The 22,231-nt window shown below is 40.5% G+C and overlaps 1 protein-coding gene across 1 annotated transcript in view; it reads right to left on the bottom strand.

Moving 5' to 3' along the window:
* The window catches only part of LOC120408123, a 91,800-nt gene that overhangs the window by 15,432 nt on the left and 54,137 nt on the right, over positions 1-22,231 (bottom strand). The window contains exons 8-11 of the mRNA XM_039544727.1: positions 14,833-14,987; positions 14,158-14,235; positions 3,720-3,909; positions 975-1,102 (exon numbers count right to left, since the gene is read on the bottom strand). Of these exons, the coding sequence (XP_039400661.1) occupies positions 975-1,102; positions 3,720-3,909; positions 14,158-14,235; positions 14,833-14,987 (551 nt within the window). The remainder of the gene's footprint in view (positions 1-974; positions 1,103-3,719; positions 3,910-14,157; positions 14,236-14,832; positions 14,988-22,231) is intronic.

A 22,231-nucleotide genomic window follows, 5' to 3' on the forward strand; every position in this document is an offset into this window, starting at 1 on the left:
ATCAGAGATTTGTGTGTTCAGCCAACCTATTGAACAGCATGGTCATTAGGTCTGCAGAAGCAGTGCTTAGATACTTCATCAGTGAGCAGAATAGAGATACCCAAGATAGATGGATAGAAGCCACTTCCATTGTTTCATCTCTTTTGTGGACCTGGCCTATGCCTGAGCCACTCAGAAGATTAAAGAGACAAGAGGTGAGATCCTGGCCTGACTGAAGTCAAGATTTCACTCCAGGGATGGAAGGTCTAATTCTGCAATCCACAGTAATTCATTTTTTGGTATCACATTCACTCAATCAGGTCCTAAATCAATTCAGTAAAATCCTTATCTAGGTTTGCACTTGTATTCATTTATTTAAATTCTTTTCTGAATTATTAGAGCTAGGTGTGTATTTAGAGATACAATGATATAATTAAGATAAATTTCAAATTAACTGAATAACTTTCTAGCATTTCCACATTCACATACATTGCTTCTCTTATAGTAAAGTATTCCAGAATTCTACAGTAATGGTTTAAATGCTGCATATCTTGCCATATTAGTACTACAGCACTATGATTGGTTACTGCAGAAAAGTGTTTGCTCTTTTTAGTATGAGAGGTTACTCTTATTCTGACTCATGAGTTTTATACATTTGAAAAGTAAGAGACAACATCCTTCTGTAAATCAAAATCACATAATGTGTGTATGTAGAAATAATAGGTTTTTATTAAGTGATCTACACTCAAAAGGCCACATATTTGCTTTGATCCACACCTGTAACATCCAATGGGAGCAGCACTGTGGATCCAGGGCAATTACAGTGTGGCTTACACAGCACCATTGTGATACTTTCTGTGAGCAAACCAAACAAAGCTTCTGTTAACTGGAATATCAATGATCCCAATAGCATCCCTTTTGAATGATAGAAATGCTTTAACTTTCAAATGCTAATTCATTTGCATTTGCATTTAGTTTAGTTTTCAAACTTGTACCTGATTGTTTGCAGGTAGGTGCTAATTTCCACTAGGCTTATATCAGTCACTTGGGAGCAGGAGCTGAGAACCAGACACTCCAGTTTAGGACACTGTGTTACAATAAAGTGGACAACACGGTCTCTTACCTAGAACGCATCACACAAAGGGAAAAGAAATGCAAAAATTTCTTTCAGATATGCGCAACTGTCTGTCAAAAGCCCACAGAGATATTCGGTGGTAGCTAAAAAAATAAAATTCATTCTTTCAGTCATGTTATCAAACATTATTATTTACATTATTCTCCAACGTGCTAGGCACTGCAGACTCTTAGAAGACATAGTCTCTGCTCCTTGAAGAACTTGCATGTCAAAAGAGGATACAATATACAGGCACAGTGTTTGAGTCTGATGTTAAGCACATATTGTGTTAGTTCCATTATATATATGGTTTGAGTTTATATAGATCAGGGGTCGGCAACCTTTCAGAAGTGCTGTGCCGAGTCTTCATTAATTCACTCTAATTTAAGGTTTTGTGTGCCGGTAACACATTTTAATGTTTTTAGAAGGGCTCTTTCTCTAAGTCTATAGTATATAACTAAACTATTGTTGTATGTAAAGTAAATAAGGTTTTTAAAATGTTTAAGAAGCTTCATTTAAAATTAAATTAACATGCAGAGCCCCCTGGACCGGTGGCCAGGACCCGGGTAGTGTGAGTGCCACTGAAAATCAGCTCTCGTGCCGCCTTCAGCACCTCTGCCATAGGTTGCCTACCCCTGATATAGATGATGTGCCTGTATAATGTATCTCCTTCTCACAGCCTTTGTCTGTTACAGCTGTCTGGTGATTCTATATATTGACATAATCACCAACTGCTTCCTTCAGTTTTCCCATTTATCTTCGTGCCCTAAGCTGGCCCACTCTCTCCCTTGCTCCTCCATTGCCCCTAGTAAATACAGTAAACTGCCCTTCTTCCACCAAACCCATCCTAGAACAGAGACATGTCTGAGCGACAAATAAACAACAGCCAATCAGAAGATGCCCATTTTAGTTCAAGTTTCAAGGGTGAATGGGACCCTAGGCCTGGAGGACCCAATAGCCAACTCCTGTCCCTGGAATCTGGGCTGGCTCTTACTGCTCTCTCACCCATATGGAAGAAGGAAGACTGGAAACTCCTGTGGGCAGGGCCCTCATAGAACACAAAGGAAATTAATAGAAAAAACAACAGAAATAAATAATAATAATAATCATCATCAAAATATGTACAGACTCATGGGTTCTCCATCACACAGCTGGACCCATATCACCACGTACATCTATGAAACACGTGGTGTGATAACTTCACAAGATTAGGGGAGGTTCGTTTAGTAGTAGTAGTAATTTATTTGTCATTTGTGTTGTGGTAGCACTTAGTGGTCTCAGTCTGACCAGGTTCCCTTAGGGCAGCTAGGCACTTTATATACATATAGCAAATTGCCGTCTCTGTTCAAAGAGCATTTCTTTCCAAGCCGAAAGGTTCCAAGTGAGACTGAAGTGCTCTGTCAGTGTGAATGACCTAAATCCTCCAATGCTGAATGAGAAGATATAGAAAGTCTTGGATCTCAGCACTACAGCAGCTTTGGCTCACTTATGCAGGATGTTGTTAAATCCTGTATTTACTTGGGGATCCAAGTAGCAAATAAAGGAATTGGGTGTTCTACATGGCCAGAGAGCACATTTCTTAATGAAAGTTTTTCCAACTCTAATTTCAGCTTGCTTTATTTTCTTTATGATTTTTCTAATTTTGGTTTTCTGCACTTTAGCTGTTGAATTCAAGTGCAGTACTCACTGAACTCTGTCCTTCCTTCCTCTTCTCACCATCCTGGTCATTCTTTAAAAATCTCTACATGTATTGACCTGGAATGGTTCTGTAGACTCTCAATAAGAGTTGCCCATTTTAGTGCCTCTCCTCAGCAACAGTGTGATCCTACTGACACGCCTTGTGACAAATTAAGTGTTATGGTGCTTAGCATAGGAATGTATGAGACATTGGACATTTTCCCAATAGTTTTAAGGTTAGCTCTGTTATTAAGAAAAAAACTGAATCAAATCCTGATCAATTTTGTGTAGTCATGTAAAGCCAAACAGCAGCAGGCACCCACTGTGTGCCACAGAGAAACACAGAGAGGAAATTCAGGACAGTGGATAATATCAGCTACCCAGATCCAATTGCCATAACCCCTAAACATGGGAGAGGAAGGGCACTGTAAGTGCAGACACTGCTGTAGCCTAAAGGCTGTAGTAGTTGCTGTGGGTATTTTGAAAACAGACATGAGTTTTAGCAAGTGCAGTGTTCCCGTTTATAATTGTTTCTTCCAGACCGGGACATAGGGAGACCTCTGGGACACTACTAGAGGGAGGATCTGTCCCTTCTAAACTCCATGTAAGTAACCTGTGAAAAGCCCAGCTACTCAGGCTTTGTACAGGGGACAAGTGTTAGAAGCTACTGTCTCTCTTACGGTTTAACTAATTTTGAATTTGTATTATATTTGATAACATTTTTTAGCCAAAGTAATTGGCTATTTGCATGTCTCACAACTAGGTGAAATGGCCATAACATTTATATAAAAATGCTGTTTTCCTTCAATTACTTCACTTTGGAGAAGAACAGAGAATTTCACACATACCAGTGTGCATTTATTGATACAAATACCATATACATCAATCAATCTGCTTCTAGTCGATTTAAAACCAATGCGAAAACAGTGAGAAATCAAAGTGTTCTTACCACATTGAGCCCAGTTATATTGAGTGTAGTTAGCTTTTTCAGACAATTCACTATCTTCGCCAAGCAGACATCAGTAACCTTGGGGACTCTGCCAATGTTCAGCGTCTGCAGATTTGGACACTCTCTAGCCATGAAACCCAGGCACTTGTTAGTAAGAGCATGGCAGCCAAATATTTCTAGTTTACTGAGACTGAGGGAAGACAGATGAGATTACTGAAAAAAGTTAATCCAATATCAACAGTGCAACGCATACAAAAACCACAGCTTTGCATAAACTTTCTTGTAAGATGTTTCAGTTTTCCTTCTCCTAAACATAGTGGGCCTGATTCCGATGTCATTCCTGTGTAAATATTGGATAGCACTATTGAAGTAATTGGAATTAGACCTGTGTAAAAGTGAGATCGGAATCAAGTCCCCTTATATTTGATAACTTTAAGAAGTAGTTGGAAATGGCTATCACACAAATTGATAAATTAAATCACTGATAAAATGCTTAAAAACAAACAATAACCATGTTCATTTTCCCCTACAAAATTTAGCAATAGATTGAAAATAATTCAGATAATCATATATTACCCTAAAAGTAACCCACTTTCAACACTTAAGCCTATAGCATTCACTCTGACTTTTTAAACTCTATCTGAGCACATAGCATCCATTCAACAAAGTAGTGTAATACACAGGCATAACACAGGTGATCATGTCTCCCTCTTGAGGCTGATCCCAGCAAGGATAGGAACCGGCTAATTAGCAGAAGCTAATTAAGAGAGATCCCTACTTTGTCAAGCACCATTAAACACAAGTGCCTTTCACTTTCTTATTGTTGATGATGGCATCAACCAGGGAATTCCATCCCTCAGACATTTCAACCAATGACATAAAGGGACTGTTGAGATAACTCCCCATAATACAGTTCAAATCCAAACCTAGATAAGGAATTCAATGTGAATCCCTTGATCTGAACCTACTTCTCTGGTTTTTAAGCCCCCAGTGATGAAAAATGTCACGAGAACAACTATCTTATGAGATTTTGATCATTCTCGGCCATAATCTCAGAAATAAAGATTGCAAGATTTTGGTTGATGCAAATTTCAACCCAAACTCCTAGCCTAAATCTAATCCAGATCTAAATCTAATCCAGAACATCATTTCCTTAGTCCACCTCTATTTTGTATTTGATTCTTCACTAAGAACTAGGTAGGAACTGTCAGAGTAGAGGCAGGAAATAGCTGAGGTCTGCAGATCAGTGAGGCCACTAGATAAGAGAAGGAGTGGAGATTTAGGAACACAAAAATCCTGCAGAGCCAAATCATAAAATGAGAAATTCAAGAGAGAATGTCTTACAAGAGGCTAATTACTGGGAAGACCAAATTACTTGAGACATATTTTGCTCTTTGAAAGTAGTGGAAAAATAATTTATTTTCTGCTGTAGTAAATTTCAGAAGGTTCACAGTCCGGTTTTTCTATCATCAATATTACATATTGTGCCTGCCAGGTTTATAAATGTTACCGTGTGTTTATATATTATAAACAGATTATTTTGCAATCATCATTATTCTATATGCTGGTATTTAAATTCACTCTTATGTTATTCTATTACATATAGTTAAAGATTACAAAAGGGAATAAAAGCAGCAAAGAGTCCTGTGGCACCTTATAGACTAACAGACGTATTGGAGCATGAGCTTTTGTGGGTGAATACCCACTTCGTCGGATGCATGTAGTGGAAAGGGAATAAGTAGCCTACAAATCATACTATGTATAAACAGAAGCGCCAGAGGGACATGTTGCTCATCTGTACTCTGAAAATGTATAAATGAAAAAAATGTTATCAAGAAATTATAATTATTACAAAACCCTTCTAAACAACCCCTAATTGCAGACTGATTAGGCACCTGAAGAAAAGCATCTATGACAAATGCTACCAAGAGATTCAGATCAATGAAAAGGGAAAGACAACTGGGATCTGTTTCTGCTCTCACTTAAATCAATGTAAATCAGAAGTCAGTTACTCCAGTACGCCAGTGTAGGTGAGATCAGAATTAGACTTCTTGAATCCAATGCAAATTTGGATCAAGGGTACAACTCAACTGAAGTTAACCAAATAAACTAAGGTTATTTTTCATCCATTAACTGCAATAAACACTGTACCATGAAATATAAGTACCAAAATTCAAGGCAAACATTTTTTTAAAGGATGAAGAGGAACCACTTTAATTATCTTAAGGAAACAAATTCTTCTTTTTAAAGTATTAAATATAAGAAATTAGTACATTGAAAATTGCATTAGATAGGGCCTTTCATTTAAAGAAAAAACTATTTTTCCACCCCAGCACACATTATTCAAGTGAGAGGAAGCAAAATGCTAAAGCCTCATTTGGATGACAGCACTGAGTTAATCAAAACAAATTAGACAAGCAGTGCTACAGCAATTCCCATAGTACTATCTTCATTCATATGTGGAGCCCCTAAAATGAAGTGCACTGAACATTCAGTCCTACTTAAAAAAAGAAATAAACAACAGAAGAGCCTCTTTCATCAAAATGCTTTATCTATGGTAGCTACAGTGCGACAGATAATCAATGTTCCTCTTAACAGAGCAGAGATGAGTTGAATGGCTAAGAACACAAACATATGTGGTATGAGATCATTCCGAACAACTGGAGAAAACAGACATTATGCAGAGAGGTTTTCTTATTCCAAAGGTGGAGAAGAATACCTTTCACTCTACTCCACATTTCTTTTCTCCCTGACAAGCTGAAATGTATTCCCTGGATTTTTAAAAAAGAAAGAAAGAATAAAAATTTAGCTCTCTCTACTTTATCTTTTTTTCTTTCCCTTTCTATGGCATGGTTCTCTTGGTTCTCTCACTCTTAGAGATGTTCCTTTCTGACCAAGATTGAGGCACACTGACAGGGCACTGTCATGAAACCTGCACTGCTGTTGACTTTTCTAGAAAAGTCTAGATTCTCGAGGCAATGTAAAGAGTGGAAATCTCCCACAAGTCCCTTCTGGTGCCCCACCGTACATGGGAGAGTCCCCAACAGGTGTAGAGCTGGCTCATATGATTTCACTCCTGCAACAACCAATGCAGGAGGCACATCAGGAGCAGCAAGGGAATATTGGGAGCCAGGACAGGGAATGGCCAGAACATGAAAATTTCTTCTGCAGCTACTCACTACTGGTACAGGGTCCTTTGGAGGTCATATCAAGTGTCACAAGTTTAAACGGCCCCATGGATTGGGGCGGGGGCAAAGAATCAGGGACACGTAAGCAGTTTCCAACAGATCCCTGCTCTGTTGCACCTTGCAGAAGGTGGATGCAGTATTGAATCTGTCCCCTATAGTTTCTTATTTACTCAACCTCCACCCCTTCCTCCTGGATTCATTGAACTGAGGCCACAAACTAGTGTTTACGACAATATAATTCAGAACCATGGAAGTCACATTGTTGTCCCAGTCCTCAGATTGTAGTGGCACAAAATTGTTTAGCAAGCAGGAGGAAGTTGTTTAGAAAAGAAAAAAGATATTTATTACATAATTAGCCTTGTGAGCAATTGCGCATGCCTACTGGGGTGAGTTGAGCAAGAAAAATATTTAAAATATATGTGGCAGTATAATATATATTTGGTAATATGTTAATGATTATATATAAAAATCTATGTCAAAAGAATTATTTATTTAGCAAAGTCAAATATTCAAAAGTTAGGAGATGCCAGTATTCAGGCTGCCCAGGAGATCTTAATTTGGTCCCTTTGTGTATATGCATTATGGTACAGACTTTACTATTTCTTCCACAAGAGTTCTGTAAAATGCTGAGCACCTTGTGAGATGCTGAGCTCCTCAAATCATTAGGGAATTTAGCTCCTCACTTCATCAGGCCCTATTCTTCTTCCCGTAGTATCCTTTTTTTCACTTTATTTTTGTTCCTACTTTCATTTTCATTCATCTTTCCTTCTCTCTGGTACTTTTGAAATGTATTTTTGAGGTTCTTTTGTACTACATTAATCCTCATTTTTGTTTTTTCCTGTCATGATATTTTTTGCAGGGAGGGGTTTCTTAGTCTTTCTCTGCCTCTGATCCTGACCCTATAGGTTCATCCAGCTTTTCACCAGAGAAAATTCCCCCTCCTCTCGCTGTATGTTATACGTGTTCCATCAGTTCTAAATGTCCAAAGAGACTGACATGTCTCAGATCAGTATTAAAATACAAATATGTGTGGTTTGGATGAGATAGGGTTAACACTGAGAGGAGGATTTATTGCGTGTTCTTTAGAAAGTGGTGAAGCAGCAGAGGGTGTGAGTAGGAGGGATTGTAAAGAAAATTTAATTACAGGATATAGATCCTGGCTGGCTTATAACTAAACATTTTGTTGCCCTAGGCAACCACCTGTTCGCAGTGTCTAAGACAGCCAGTCTTAGATGTACAGGCACTGCAGCCAGAATGCTGTAGACAAATACTCAGCGAGATAACTCCTGCTAGGACTGTGAAATCCAGTTTGTCCTGTGAAATCAATGAAACCTGCAGAACTCTGAATATCAGAGCACTTTTTGTAAGTGCCTAATGTGAATTTTAGGTGCAAAACTTTAGGCCAAGGATCCTCTTAAAACAATTATTAAAGATACTGCTGTCACTCTGCAAGTATGAAGAGACTATTATTGGGATTATATGTTTACTCTTATTACAAATGTTTGCCATTAGCATCTCCACCAACAGTTGGGCTAGAGGCTTTTGAAACTACATTGAAAAAGTGTCCCTTAGCAGCTGGATTACACCTATTTCTTAAAAAAAAAACACCCAAAATTCTACACACCATGAGCTCAGTTCTTCCCTCAGAAATAGTATGTAGAGCCAGAGCCTCATCAGTGTAAATCAGCATAGTTCCATTGACTTCAATCCACACATGCTAAGGATATGGTCCATTATACACAACTCCCACTGATTGTGCTTGTGTCCTGTGTTTTAATATGTGCTGTTTTAGTCTAATTGACAGGATGTGAGATACCAAGAAAGAAAGGGTACATGAAGGCTTAACAATTTATTATTTAGAGGCATTTTATATGTCATTCTACGTATGAATGCAGTCAGACAGATTAAAACAACAGGCAAAATTTAGGCTTCCTGCTAGCGTTGAGACTGCATAATTTATTCATTGAAGGAAATCAAATAGATTGGCAAGGTTTTTTTGTGTTTCCATAATTCTAATTCATGCTCATATACTTTGCAGAGCATGTTGAAGATCTCCTCTGTGGCCATCATGGCAGACAATCACCACCATCTTTTGTTCTCAAATAAAGCACTTTTTGAAGACCTCTCTCTGAAGCCATGCAACATGCAATACAACTTGTGAATAATGAAAAAAGCAGTATTTACTGAAAATAGAAGCAGCACTGGCATTCTCTCTCATCCAATACTATTTCTTCAGAGTGTCATTTAGGTCATCCTTACTAATAAATAAGACATAACTGGGCATGTGAGAATACAGTGTAACACTGGGCTTCAAACTGCTGAAAACTGATGCAATGTGACCATTGCTGGCAATTCGTTAATGTAGAAAAAGTCTCTACTCTGAGTGCAAATTGCCATACTCTTTTAAGAAGTCATCTTTTGTGAGCTAAGGATCTTGTGCAATAGAAAATACCTCTAGAGCCCTGCAAATATGCAGATATCTGCTTTATATCCACGCACCATGTTTGTGGATCATAGATTGAATGCAGATACAAATTTTGTATCTGCAGAGTGCTCTAGATTTCTCTTTTCTTGGTATGCTTTTATATAATTTCCTTAAATTGAATGAGATTTATGAGGATACACACACACACAAGAAAAAACAATACCAGCTGATCTGTGTCAACGGGTTCCTGCATAAGTGAAGCTATCCCAACTAACATCGATTTCATGATGTGATTTCTTTTGCAAGCAAGCTCAATGGTAAAGAACTGCAGAGCTACACTCATTATAGCCAAACTATACAGTCGTTTTAGAGCTAAACTTAACTTTAGTGGGACCATATACATGCTGAAAGTTAGGCATTTGCTTAATTAACTTCAGAATACTCTCTTCATGTATTCTGATTTCTTTTGATTAACGAACATGCCAAAGGCTTAATAAGAACATAAGAACGGCCGTACCGGGTCAGACCAAAGGTCCATCTAGCCCGGTATCTGTCTACCGACAGTGGCCAATGCCAGGTGCCCCAGAGGGAGTGAACCTAACAGGCAATGATCAAGTGATCTCTCTCCTGCCATCAATCTCCATCCTCTGACGAACAGAGGCTAGGGACACCATTCTTACCCATCCTGGCTAATAGCCATTTATGGACTTAGCCACCATGAATTTATCCAGTTCCCTTTTAAACATTGTTATAGTCCTAGCCTTCACAACCTCCTCAGGTAAGGAGTTCCACACGTTGACTGTGCGCTGCGCGAAGAACTTCCTTTTATTTGACTTATAGGCCACCTTATAGTTACCCCCCTTATACTGTTCCATAGTAATAATACTGCTAGAAGTGTGTTCAGGAGTGAACCACACACAAAATGGAAACAGTCCTTGTCCAATAAGAACTGACTATTTGAAAGACAAACACAGAAAAGATGGGATATTATGGGATGCTTGGAGGAAGGATCCATTTTGACTTATTATACTGTAATAAGGCAAAATTAACAAAACAAAATAAAAATTAGCCCACCCTGGGCTACAGCTCCCAGGGGATTCTCCCCTTCACTTCTCAGTCCTTCCTCTTTCAGGGCTTCTTGCAGGAATCTTCCATGCTCTGTTCACTTAGCACCACCACCCTGAGATTCTTCCTGGAGACTCTTTTCCCCAGCAGTTTTCCACTGCCTCCCCTCCCCAAGGATTTTGGCAGGTTCTCCCAGAGAAGATCCTACTGTCCTGCTTCCAATACCCAGGCCTTCTGGCCCATCTCCCTAGTCCATGGGAATAGGCACTGAGAGCCCCATGTCTTCATGCACTCACTCTGTCCCTTTCCTGACTGACTCTCAGGCCTGACTCACCCAGGTTCCGCCCCACCGCCCCCCCTCCCCCCGGCCAGGTGCCGTCTTTCAAGCGTAACTGGGGTCAACAAACCAGGCACAAGTGCACTAGCCTTGCTCCTTCTTTATGACCTATTCATAAAGAACATATTCACTTGTTGTGAGTGTCACTGAATATCTGAGTCTTTAGGCAGGACTTGAATGCAGAGAAGATGGTGACTTGGTGAACCAGCATGAGTGGAGAAGTTCTAAAATGGATACTTGGAGGCGGGGCGGCTCTAGCAATTTCACCGCCCCAAGCACGGTGGCACGCCGCGGGGGGTGCTCTGGCGGTCGCCTGTCCTGCGGCTCCGGTGGACCTCCTGCAGACGTGCCTGCGGAGGCTCCGCTGGTCCCGTGGCTCCGGTGGAGCATCCGCAGGCATGCCTGCGGGAGGTCCACGGGAGCCGCGGGACCAGCGGACCCTCCACAGGCACGCCTGCGGGAGGTCCACTGGAGCCGCCTGCCGCCCTCCCGGCGACAGGCAGAGCGCCCCCTGCGGCATGCCGCCCCAAGCACACGCGCTGGGGTCTGGAGCCGGCACTGCTTGGAGGTGGGCTTGAGATTTGCCTTCAGATGAGAGAATGAACTCTAAAGAAGGGAGAACTAGAGCTCAGTGTATTTCCACGCTCCTATATGGGCTTAAATGCAAGAAAGCAGGCTGGAAAAAACCCTGATTTAGAGGCTGCTGACTGTAATTTCTAAAACCATTCCAAAACTGCTCTATCGCTTATGTTTGATTATTGGGAGAATGAAGGGAATTTCTCTCTCCGTTATGTGCAGTGGGTGGTTTTGGTTTATCCATATATCCTACCACACATTGTTTTTGTTTCTTTATAATGTCCAAAAATAGCTAAGTAAATTAATCCATACTGTTTTATGTTGCTCATTGACTATTTCCTCTCTAGCAAACAAAGTATGCCTTTGGGAGATGTCCATGACAAATCTTCTCCCTAAAGATTTTCAACTCCATCTGAATTCTTTGGGTTAAAAATTAAAACATAGGTGCTTAGAACCAGGCTTATAAGCTCACATTTAGAGTCCTAAATACTGTAAGTGGCCTGACTTTCAGGGGCACTGAGTACCCACAGTTCCCACTAATTTCAATGAGACTGTGCACTCAATATTTCTGAAACTCAGGTCAATAATTCAGATGCCACAACATGCCCAGATTTAGGAAGCTACATTTGAAAAGTTTGGCTTTTATTTCCACAGCTTCTCTTCTGCTGGTCAGACATGCTTCAATTCTATAACTGAGAAAAGCTTGATTGTGCCTTTTTCCTATGCAGCTAAACAGTGGAGTAAGGCTGCTCCCCCACCCTGCATGCATGCATAGTACTCTCCCAGGTTGCCATTTCAAGTGTGAAGGGATAGTAGAGGCTGTGACCCAAAATTCCCTGCAAACAAGTGGTCAGCAAGTAGAGGAGCCATGGCTCTATGCCCACATTCTAGTTATTGTTGCATGAGGGAGCGAGTATGCTGCACCTCAAAAAGGAGTGAAGTAAATTACTCTCTGCCTGCAAGTGCAAGAGAGGAGTCTAGGGAGCCACTGAATCACAATTTCTTCAAGGCGTTCCTGGACACGGTGCTGCTACCCAATGCCCCAAATTTAGGACTGAAGTTCAACCTAGCCCTTAGATGAAAAACAATATCCACTTGACTTGCCATTTAATTTCTTTAAGCAAATTCAGATTCTAAAGAACTAGGACGCAGTCTCAGGCCCCGGATCCAGCAGCTTTGCAAAAAAGCAATCCATCAGATTTTCAGCTACTGCAATTGCTGATTACATACCTTAAAGCAGCAATGAGACTTAAGGCATACCTTAAAGCAGCAATGAGACTGCTCTAAATTATGCCAGGGCAATTTGAGTGCCCAGGTTCGGGGAGAAGAAAGTGACCAGGAGGCTACCTTTCCACTCTTCCCTTCATCAAACTGCACATAGTGTAAACTCACTTGTCACAGTTGAGGACTGAGCCCTTAGACTTTACCCAAAAAAATCTGAGTGGTTGCCTGGGTTATTAGGTTGTCTGCCTCCTGATTAGTCAAACCAAGTTTCTGTCTAAAAATCAGCTCCAACACAATTCAGCAGAAACCTACATAAACATCTCTGTTGACTTCATTCACCATGATGTTTTCATTTGTTCCCTGAGCAAAACATCTGAGGAATTAGAACTATCCACAGATTGTAAACAAAAACATAGGTCTCAGCTGGCTGGGTTTATTCATCCTCTGAGTCATGCTTGTTAGCAATAACAAATAGAATGTCAAACACAATAAAACTAGATTTTCATGTTTTATGATTCCATTTTTTAGAAGGATGTCCATTGACAAGCAAGCAAGTCTGTCTCAAAGTACCCCTTTGTCTGGGTAGGGAAAAATATCACAATTCATGCCTGTGATCTTTTTTATTTATTGCTTCACTACTACACAGCCAAGATTTGCTTTTATCGCTTAGTGGCACATGTCTTATTATACCCTATTGCTGAAATAGGTAATATAAAAATGATTTTTCATTAGCTGCAATGGGTTCCCAAAAGATTTATTATCTATTCCTAACCTTTATTTTTTATTACAAATTTTAGCAGTCTGCATTCAGAAAATTTACAGAATTATTCCATTACGTCTCACTCCTTCACAAAATGATATGCTACCTCCTACATACTTCATGTTCACTCCCATGCTTACTTAAAGCTTACTATGAAATCTCCTCTTATCTCCTTTTGATCTACTGCCATCAGAGGGCTTGAGCATGATGCCCAATACATATTTTCACACAACAAAACTTTGTTAGCTTTGAGTTAAGGTTGTTAGACCTTGTATAAACCAACACAAATTCTGTAACGCACACAAAGAAACAATTCAGTTGTTCAGTCTCTCTTCCATGCTCCATTCATCAGCTCCCCATCTCAACCCTAGTTACCTCCCTTACATTCCTTACAGCCCATAAATTTCCACCCTTATCCTGAAAAAAAAAACCAGCCAAGCAGTCTTAAGTCTTAAATCTAAGAGTAAGATTATTGGTTACATGTTCAGGTATTTTTATATATGTTGTGATTGGTTATATGTTGGTGCATTGTGTTCAGGTGGTTTGAACATATACCCTATAAATATGGTCAGAGTTAAGGCTGCATTTTGGTTTTTCAGGATGAGCATAGCAGGAAGTGCAAGGAAGGTAGGTGAGCCACTGTAGTGAATGGATACAAGGGAAATAACCATTCTTAACTCTGACCCATGTCAAGTGACTAGGACCAGTCTCTTTACTAGCATTCCTGTGTGTTGCACCTTTATTAAAAGTAGGTTGCCAGAAGAGAAACAAACTGGTAGCATTTTGTGGTGGGTATGCTATTATTCTTTGGTTTGTTAATGGCTAATATCTCAGTGCAGGATCATTGTGTGAATATGAATTACCTTTTCCCATGCTTTTCAATCAAGGCATTTATAGCATCATCTGTCAGCTGGCATCCATTAGCAGAAAGGGCCTGGAGGCTGAAATGAAAAATAACAGTTATTTCTCTATATTTAAAAAAATCATCCCTAGTTTAACTCCATCAGCTTCAAAAAAGTTACACCATGGTTGTATTTGTCCTGTTGCCCTTCTGACGCTTAGGAGACATAAAGGGGCTGGAAACTGGCTGCATCTGTCCAGCAGAAAAATTCCATCTCAGAGGAACATCCAAATTATACAAGTGTGCTGGCTCCAGCCCCTGTGCCTCTCTTGCCCTCAATGCAGGGAGCAGTCAGGGACTTTCTAGAGCTAGGCAGGGAGGGGTCCATGACAGAGCTCTGTTTTGTTACACCGATAATACCTGCATCAGTGGCACAAGTCAGAGCTGCTAGGAAGAAACTCCAACTCCAGCAAGGTTGTGGCTTGAGCTGGGAACCAGGGAGCCAGAGCTGGAACCCAACTCCTGGCCCCCTTCAATTCCCCCACACTGAGCAGAGCTTTGGCACAGAAGTGAATCACGCCCAATGAATACAATTGATCTTTTTCATTACTTTGCACAGCTAAACAGATCCACAGGAGGAACGTACAACTATTGCTGTAAAGCACGCCGGCGGCGAAGTGGGTTTTAAGTGTTTTACCTTAAAGAAGCTTCTGCTAGAGCAATGACCCCTAAATCAGTAGCCCCTGTCCAGCTTATATCCACGGATGTCAGCTGGCTGCAAAAGGAGCTTGCATGGAGAAGAATTGTGTCCCCTCGCAACCTAGGACCACTGCAGCTTGTTATCTTCAATTCCTGGGTGAACAAACAACAATATAACTGCAATGCAAGACAACTTTAAATAATGACTACAGCTTGTAGAAGTTTGCCTTCCAAACTACAAACTGGGTACAGTCTCTGTCTTCTTTCATTGTTTTTTTTCAATGTACTTTCTCATTTTCATATATTTTCACACACACACACACACAGAGAGAGAGAGAGAGAGAGAGAGAGAGAGAGAGAGATTGAGATTTTTTTATATTGAGGGCCAGGTTTTTAAATGGGCTTCTAACAGAGCCCCTGCAATATACAAGATGCATGCATTTGCAAATACAATTGTGGACTTTTGCAGGTGGGACTGGACACCCCCCAACATACTGCTGGTAAGTCTTTAGGGTCAACCTTAGCAACTAAGGGTTCAACTGTGTAAGGTGTGGAGCACCCAAAATTTTAAACTGACAGTGGCTTGCTTTCACTTTACTAACTTAATTGTGAGTTGAGGACATTCAGCATGTTACAGCAGACACTCAGCACTTTGCAGGGTTGGTCTCTTAGTGGCCAAGGTCCAAACCACTCATTTTTGATTGGCCTGTTTTTTTTAAAACAGTGTCTTAAAGCCAAACTATTCCTTTTAAATTACATACAGAAAAGATCACTTTTTTTCCCTTAAGTCACTTTTATTTAAGTAAAACGATAATGTTGCAGCCTCACAAGGCGTAGGTTTATGGACTTTGCTACATACAGTATTGTCAACCTCAAGTATTAAAAAAATCAAGAATCAGGCCCCAAAATAACATGACTGGCTTTAAAATAATAACATTTTAAAAATAATAAAGTTGGGATACTTTATATTTGCCTTCTGGTTTATGAGCTTTTAGTGTTCATATTTTCAAGATTTTCTCAGCAACTTTCTTTTTATATGAAAGCTGACATTCTCACGTAATCAATGGACCCCAAGAGAGGGTTTTAAGAAAAACACCCAAAAATGCAAGATTGGGAATGAAAATTACAAAAGTTGGCTACATTGTAGTGACAGATGAGTGTATCTATATTGGTTGGCAACTCCATTTTGATTGTATATTGCACTGTGCCTTTACTTTTGCCTCTTAACCTCGTGCCCACTAGCTGTAGGTTAACAATGGCGAGCATCAAGATTTCTTAATCTGGATGATCTTCCATTCAAATGGAAGCACCTTAGAACAAGTTTTCCCAATCTGGATTTCAGGTGGGCTGTCAACAAATCACCTGAAAAGAGACTTGAAGCTGCTCTAAGCACCTCACAGAGGGGCACAGAATTTTATAAAAGGACAAGTTTTGGTTTTAGCAGGGGCACTCTCTCACTGTCTCAAACAAGAAGGCAACACTGGGTAAGAGAAGGAAGAGAGGAGGATCCTGGGACCCTGAAAAAAAGGGACTAAAGCACAAAGGGTTCTGGAGTTTTGAGGACACTGGAAGCAGGAATTTCCATGCAGGTATTTGTTATTTTCCCATAGATCTGTATACTCATAGACAAAGCACAAGAGATAAAGTGTTTAGGCATTGTTTTGTGATAGCTGTCTCTCTCTCAGTTTAACTGTCACATACTCTCTGAAGGATGAAACAGAAATCCAGAGAGTCCATGGTTTCAGTGGAACTCTGGGGAGCATGCAGTCACTACTGAGAAGGCTTGAGAGGACAATATTAATTTCAGGACCAGTGCGGTCGGCCTGCAGAGTCCCATATCTGGGAAAGAAGTGCTAGAAGATCTGCATGCCAAGAGTGTGTCTAGAACGACAGAGTTTATGACAGTGACTGGGCTCTGTCCCAATTTAACCAGCCTAAACTCTGGCAGAATCCAAGGTTTGGGTCTAATATAGTAATGTGGTGATCATCCACAAGGAGAGCTCTGTTAGGATTGTAACAATTGTAACATATTCTTACCTAAAATTTATTTTTCTGAGATAAAGTACTGCTCCAGATTAAGCAAATAATTTCAACACATGCTTAAAGGTAAGTATGTGCTTAAATGCTCTGCTGCACCGGGACCTGGATCTTGCAAGGCTTACATGCATTGATCTCTCATTGACTTCAAAGGGAGTGCAAAATGAGGTGTTAAATCTTTCTTCACTGCCATTACATCTCTGTAATCTTTACCAAGAGACATCAACTACATGAAGTTACTAATGTTCCTGCAATTATCTTTTGAGCTGTAATATGTGTAGTTCTGCTGGAGAATAGCACAGTTTTGCCTGTTTTATATAACAAAATTTTTCAATCAACTAACAAATATTACTTAGATGTCCCACTGCAGTTGTTCCCCCCCTTCACATTCTGGGACCCCTGACTGTCATTTAGTTGCCCCTTTTCGACGCGTGTGGCTTGTCAAAATTTGGGGGCCCTAAGGATATTCCAGTTGGGGGTAGAAATTAATCATCAAGTCTGGTATTTTCTTTGATACAATTTTGTTTATTTACAAGGAATATACAAGTCTCTGCTTCTCTGAACACAGGAGGAACCAGAAACAAAAGATTATTATTTTAGCTTATCGCCCGAAAACTCTTTAGTCAACCCCAGGCCCCAAATACACACTCTCTCTCTCTGGTGTTTTCTAGGGTCATACACCATGCTCACAGACAGATGCTTGGCTTTCTTGCATTTTGCCTCTGTCTCTCTCAGTTTTGTGTTTTCAGCCCAGTTTATATTTTTCACACATAGACAAACATGGAATGATAGGAGTAGGGAGGTCATGTGGTATGCTGGGGGATGTGGGGAGCTGTTACTTTAGAGTTCTCCAAATACTGCAAAGGTGGGAAGTCTGCGATTTTTAGACTTATAGGTCAACCAGCGTCTGGAGCATTTGGTTTGCTGCTTGAGAAGAACCATTACGTCCTGGTGCATCTCCCTCTTCTTTTCCTGCTGGGACTCTTAGGTCTTTCTCCTGTCTGCTCTTTCCTTCTCCATGCCTTCAGGCCCTTTGTTCATGCTCTGACGCAGCACTAGCTTGTAGAATCTGACTGAACACGTCCTCCCTAGTCATCTTCTTTCTCCTCCTCCTCCTCTGGGTTAGACATTCTGTGGGTGTGGAAGGGGCACCCCCTAAGGCCACAACAGCAGTAGCTGATAAAAACAGATGTATCATTGTATTGTTCCAGTCGCAGCGGAAAGGGAAAGACAAGTTTCAAACCTGCCTTCCCTTCGTCTCATAAAAATGTTTAATAAGTCATGTTTATTGTCATTTCATCTTTGCAACACCTCAGCACAGCACCGCTCTCCAGCCCAGCCATAGTGAGTATGGCCCACCACGGCAAGGGGTGGAAGGAATTTCAGTTTCATCAAGAAATACAATTTCGGTCCCTAGTTCACACATACCAGTAGAGGGCAATGAATATTGGCACTGTTTTCCACAGGCAGTGGTGCTTTTGGCTGATAACTCACTCCTGAGGGTGTGAGTTATCAGCAAAATCACTTCTGCCTAGTGACAAAAGCAAAGAGAGCTGCCTGTTTACTACAGTGGTACCTGCTGAACTCATCATGGAGCGGCATAGGAAAATGTCCTACATGGAGGAAAACATAAGGCAGCCAACCCTAGAAACTGTTGGAAGAAGATTGCAGAGTATCTTCACTAAAGTTTTATTAAGATCCCTTAGGAGGATACAAGGGATATCCCTATGTACATAAACAAACTGCTTGGCATGCCCCATCTCACCTGAGTTTCCTTCCCTGTTAATGGGCTGGTCCATGCTCGGCTGGTGGAACTGGCTACACTATGGTGGAGTCTCAAACAGGTCCTGGCTCGTGGCATGAGTAGTGTATCTTGCCCTCCCTGTTCACTGCAGAAGTGTCTGTCTCGAGCTCCTTCAAGGTATCCATGGTGATCTGCTGGGTGTTGGTGGGGTCTCCATCAAGTATGGCAGGCAGTTGTAAAAGTGTCAGGTCTGTGGCTCAGCACCAGATAGTTTTTTTGACCCCCTGACCTCGCCTTATGCCTAACAAAGTGCCTTAGTTTGATGTGGCACTGCTGCTGATCACAGTTGCCAACTTTCATGTGGTAAATAAGGACTCCGACTTTCACAATAAGCCAAAAATCAAGCTAATCCCATTTCAAAACAAGGCCAAAACAAGCCAATCCCTAAGAACCCCAACACTCTATGTGACTAGATCCCCCCGGCGTGGAGTCTGGGACTGTGGTGGGCCTGCTGTGCACCCCTGACTCTCTCCCCTCTTTGCTCCCCCTTGCCGGCAGCCAGTCAAAAAAAGAAGCAAAAAGCTACAACAAGCAACAAGCCAAAAACTAGCCAACAAGCAACTCATAAGCCAATTAGGCCAAAACAAAGCCCAATTTCTCTGTTTTTTTCACGGGTTTTGCACGTCTGCTGCCAAATGATCCTTATCATACCCCTTTGCCTGCATTTCCCATTCAATGTTTTCATAGATGTCCATGTTTCTCCAGCAGGTCCGTAGCTCTGCTTGCACAACCTCTTCTCCCCACAGTCCCAAGAGATCCAATAATTCATGTCTACTCCAGGCGGCAGCATGTCTAGTGCATGGAGCTGGCATGGTTGATTGGGCAGTTGCACACAGCAAGGGAGAATTGCTAGATTTGCAATTGGGCAATATGTAAAAGGAATTTCAAAAACACATAGGAAGTTTTAACATGGAGAGAGACTTCCAGTATCCATGATTCCAAGGCAGTTTAGTTTCCAATTGTGACCTGAGCAGTCATTGTTGCAGGGAATGGGGCATTGTGGGACAACTGCTGAAGGACTGTTAGGGTCAACACAGGTCATGTAGTGTCTACAATTGCACTGCATTGACCTCAGTAGATCAGCCCTGGCTTCACGCCATTCCAGGAGGTGGTTTTACTACTTTGCTGTAACTAAGCTATTATGTTAGCTGGTGACCAATTTGAGCATAGCCAAAAACGCAAGTAGGTCAACACAAGGCAACCTATGTTCACCTTTTTGTAGTGTAGTCCAGGCCTAAGGTACAATCCAACTCCCCCTGAAGTCAATAGGAGCTTTTCCATTCACTTTTATAGGAGCTGGATTGGGTTCTAAATGCAATTATATTAAATTGACAATAAGCAGAAGTTTCAGAAAACTAAAAAAAAAAAATTCATAGCCTAATTTCACAATATTTTGATTTCTCAACAAAATGGCAATATTACTTATTATTGCCATTTTCTTGTACTTTAAAATAAATCAAAACCTGCTGAATGCAAGTAAATATGTCCAATGACTTGCTTTAGAAGAGTAGACTTGGTTCTATTAATTAATCTTAAACTTGTGGGAACAGGCATGTAATTAAATAACTATCACGCAAAAGGTGAACTGCTACAGAAATTAACTGAATTATTTCCAGCAGTCTCATGTAATGGCATAAAATGTCAGAACACGTTTTCATTATGGAAATCATGGCAGCAGTCCAGCAATAGTTCTGTCTCTGAAGAAGACCATTTATTTCATATCAGCTGACATTTTATTTGCTAGTCACTATTTTGGGAGAATAGTTTTATTTGTTTATACGTGATGGAGAATCCACCACCATCCTGGGTAGATTGTTCCAGTGACTAAGACCCTCACTGTTAAAAATGTACATCTTATTTCCAGTCTGATTAGTCTAGACCAGTGGTCCCCAATGCGGTGCCTGTGGGAGCCATGGTGCCTGCCGGGGCATTTATGTGCGCCTGCCTAGTGCCCAGCAAGGGAGAGAAGCCACGGCCCCGCGCCTGCCGGGGACAGAGAAGTCCGGGGCTCCAGGCTTCATTCTATGTTAAAGTAAGAATAATAAATATATTTGGACTAGCAGTTCAACAATGTTTAACTTTTTAAAAATAAATAATGAAAACTGCTTGATATTTATTTTGGTAAAACTCCTTAATTTTTCTTACAGATAGATAAAAAAAGAGAAAATTCACATGGTAAGGTGAAAGAGTAACTGCTGAATAATTTAATTAATACCTTTTACATGTAAAATTACCCTTTTTATCTTATGGATTCATATATTATGTATATTAAATATGATGTTTTTCGTATTATTTAATGTACAAATACAAAATAAGTCTTGAAAAATTGTTGGTGCCTGCCACACTCTTCTGAAAACAAGAATGTGCTACTGGCCACAAATAGCTTGGGGACCACTGGTCTAGACTCTAGATTCACCTTTCAATCATTGTATCTTGTTATATCTGTGTCTGCTAAATCGAAGAACCCACTATCAAAGTTTTATTCCCCATATAGGCTGTTATAGGATATGCCTACTCAGCATTTTGGAGCCAACGGGAGTGAGCCTCCCAGCCTGGATCAACAGATTTAAGCTAAGGGGGCTCACACTAGCACTCTAAAAATAGCTGTATAAACAGCACTTGAAAGTTGCATCTCAGACTAAAGCTCAGGCTCTAAAGCCTAAGGAGTAGGATGGACTTTCAGAGCCCAACTCCAGCCCAAACCACAACTTCAAAGTCCTGTCTTCACAGCTATTTTTAGAGCACCAGTGTGAGCCCCGCTAACCCACATTTGTCAACCTGGGGTGGAAGTTTCGCTCCCACTTGCTTCAAAATGTTGTGTAGATATCCAAATAGAGTGTGATCAAGTAACCCTTTGTAAGCTTATCTGTAAAATTATCAGTAACAATTTTATGGTTTCTTCCAGGTCATTGACAAAAATGTTAACTAGAGCAGGGCTAAGAATCAATCTCTGCAGGACCTCACTAAAACCACACTTGATGATTCTCCATTTAGAATTACATTTTGAGACCTGTTAGCCAGATTTTAATCTAATCTTTTTAATCTAATGTGTGTCAAATTCCAAGATTTATTGAAAAATCAACATTAACAGTCCAGATAGCTCCTCGGCCAGTGCTTTTAAAACTCTCAGATGCAAATTATCCAGACCTGGCGATTTAAAAATGTCTAACTTTAGTAGATGCTGTTTAACATCTTCCTGAGTTACTGTTGGAAAGGAATGTGTTTCATTATCATTTTATGATATGAATATATTTTCTGTCTTCTTCCCAAATATGGAATAGAATTATTTATTGAACACTTCTGCCTCTTCTCTACTATTATTGACAATTTTACCATTTCCATCTAGTAAGGGACCAATACAATACCATGGTTAGAATGTTTTTTGTTTCTTTAGAACCATAGAACAGACAATTTATAACCAAGTGAAGGACTTTCCTCAGGTCTCCCTACACAAACAATTGCTATTTATGGTACAAAATATTTACATATTGTTATGTTTCATAGCATACAAACAGTAGTAAAACAAAAAAAACCAAATTCTCTTGCTAGAAGGTTG

This window comes from Mauremys reevesii, linkage group 6, assembly GCF_016161935.1.
Source record: "Mauremys reevesii isolate NIE-2019 linkage group 6, ASM1616193v1, whole genome shotgun sequence".
Lineage (NCBI taxonomy): Eukaryota > Metazoa > Chordata > Testudines > Geoemydidae > Mauremys > Mauremys reevesii.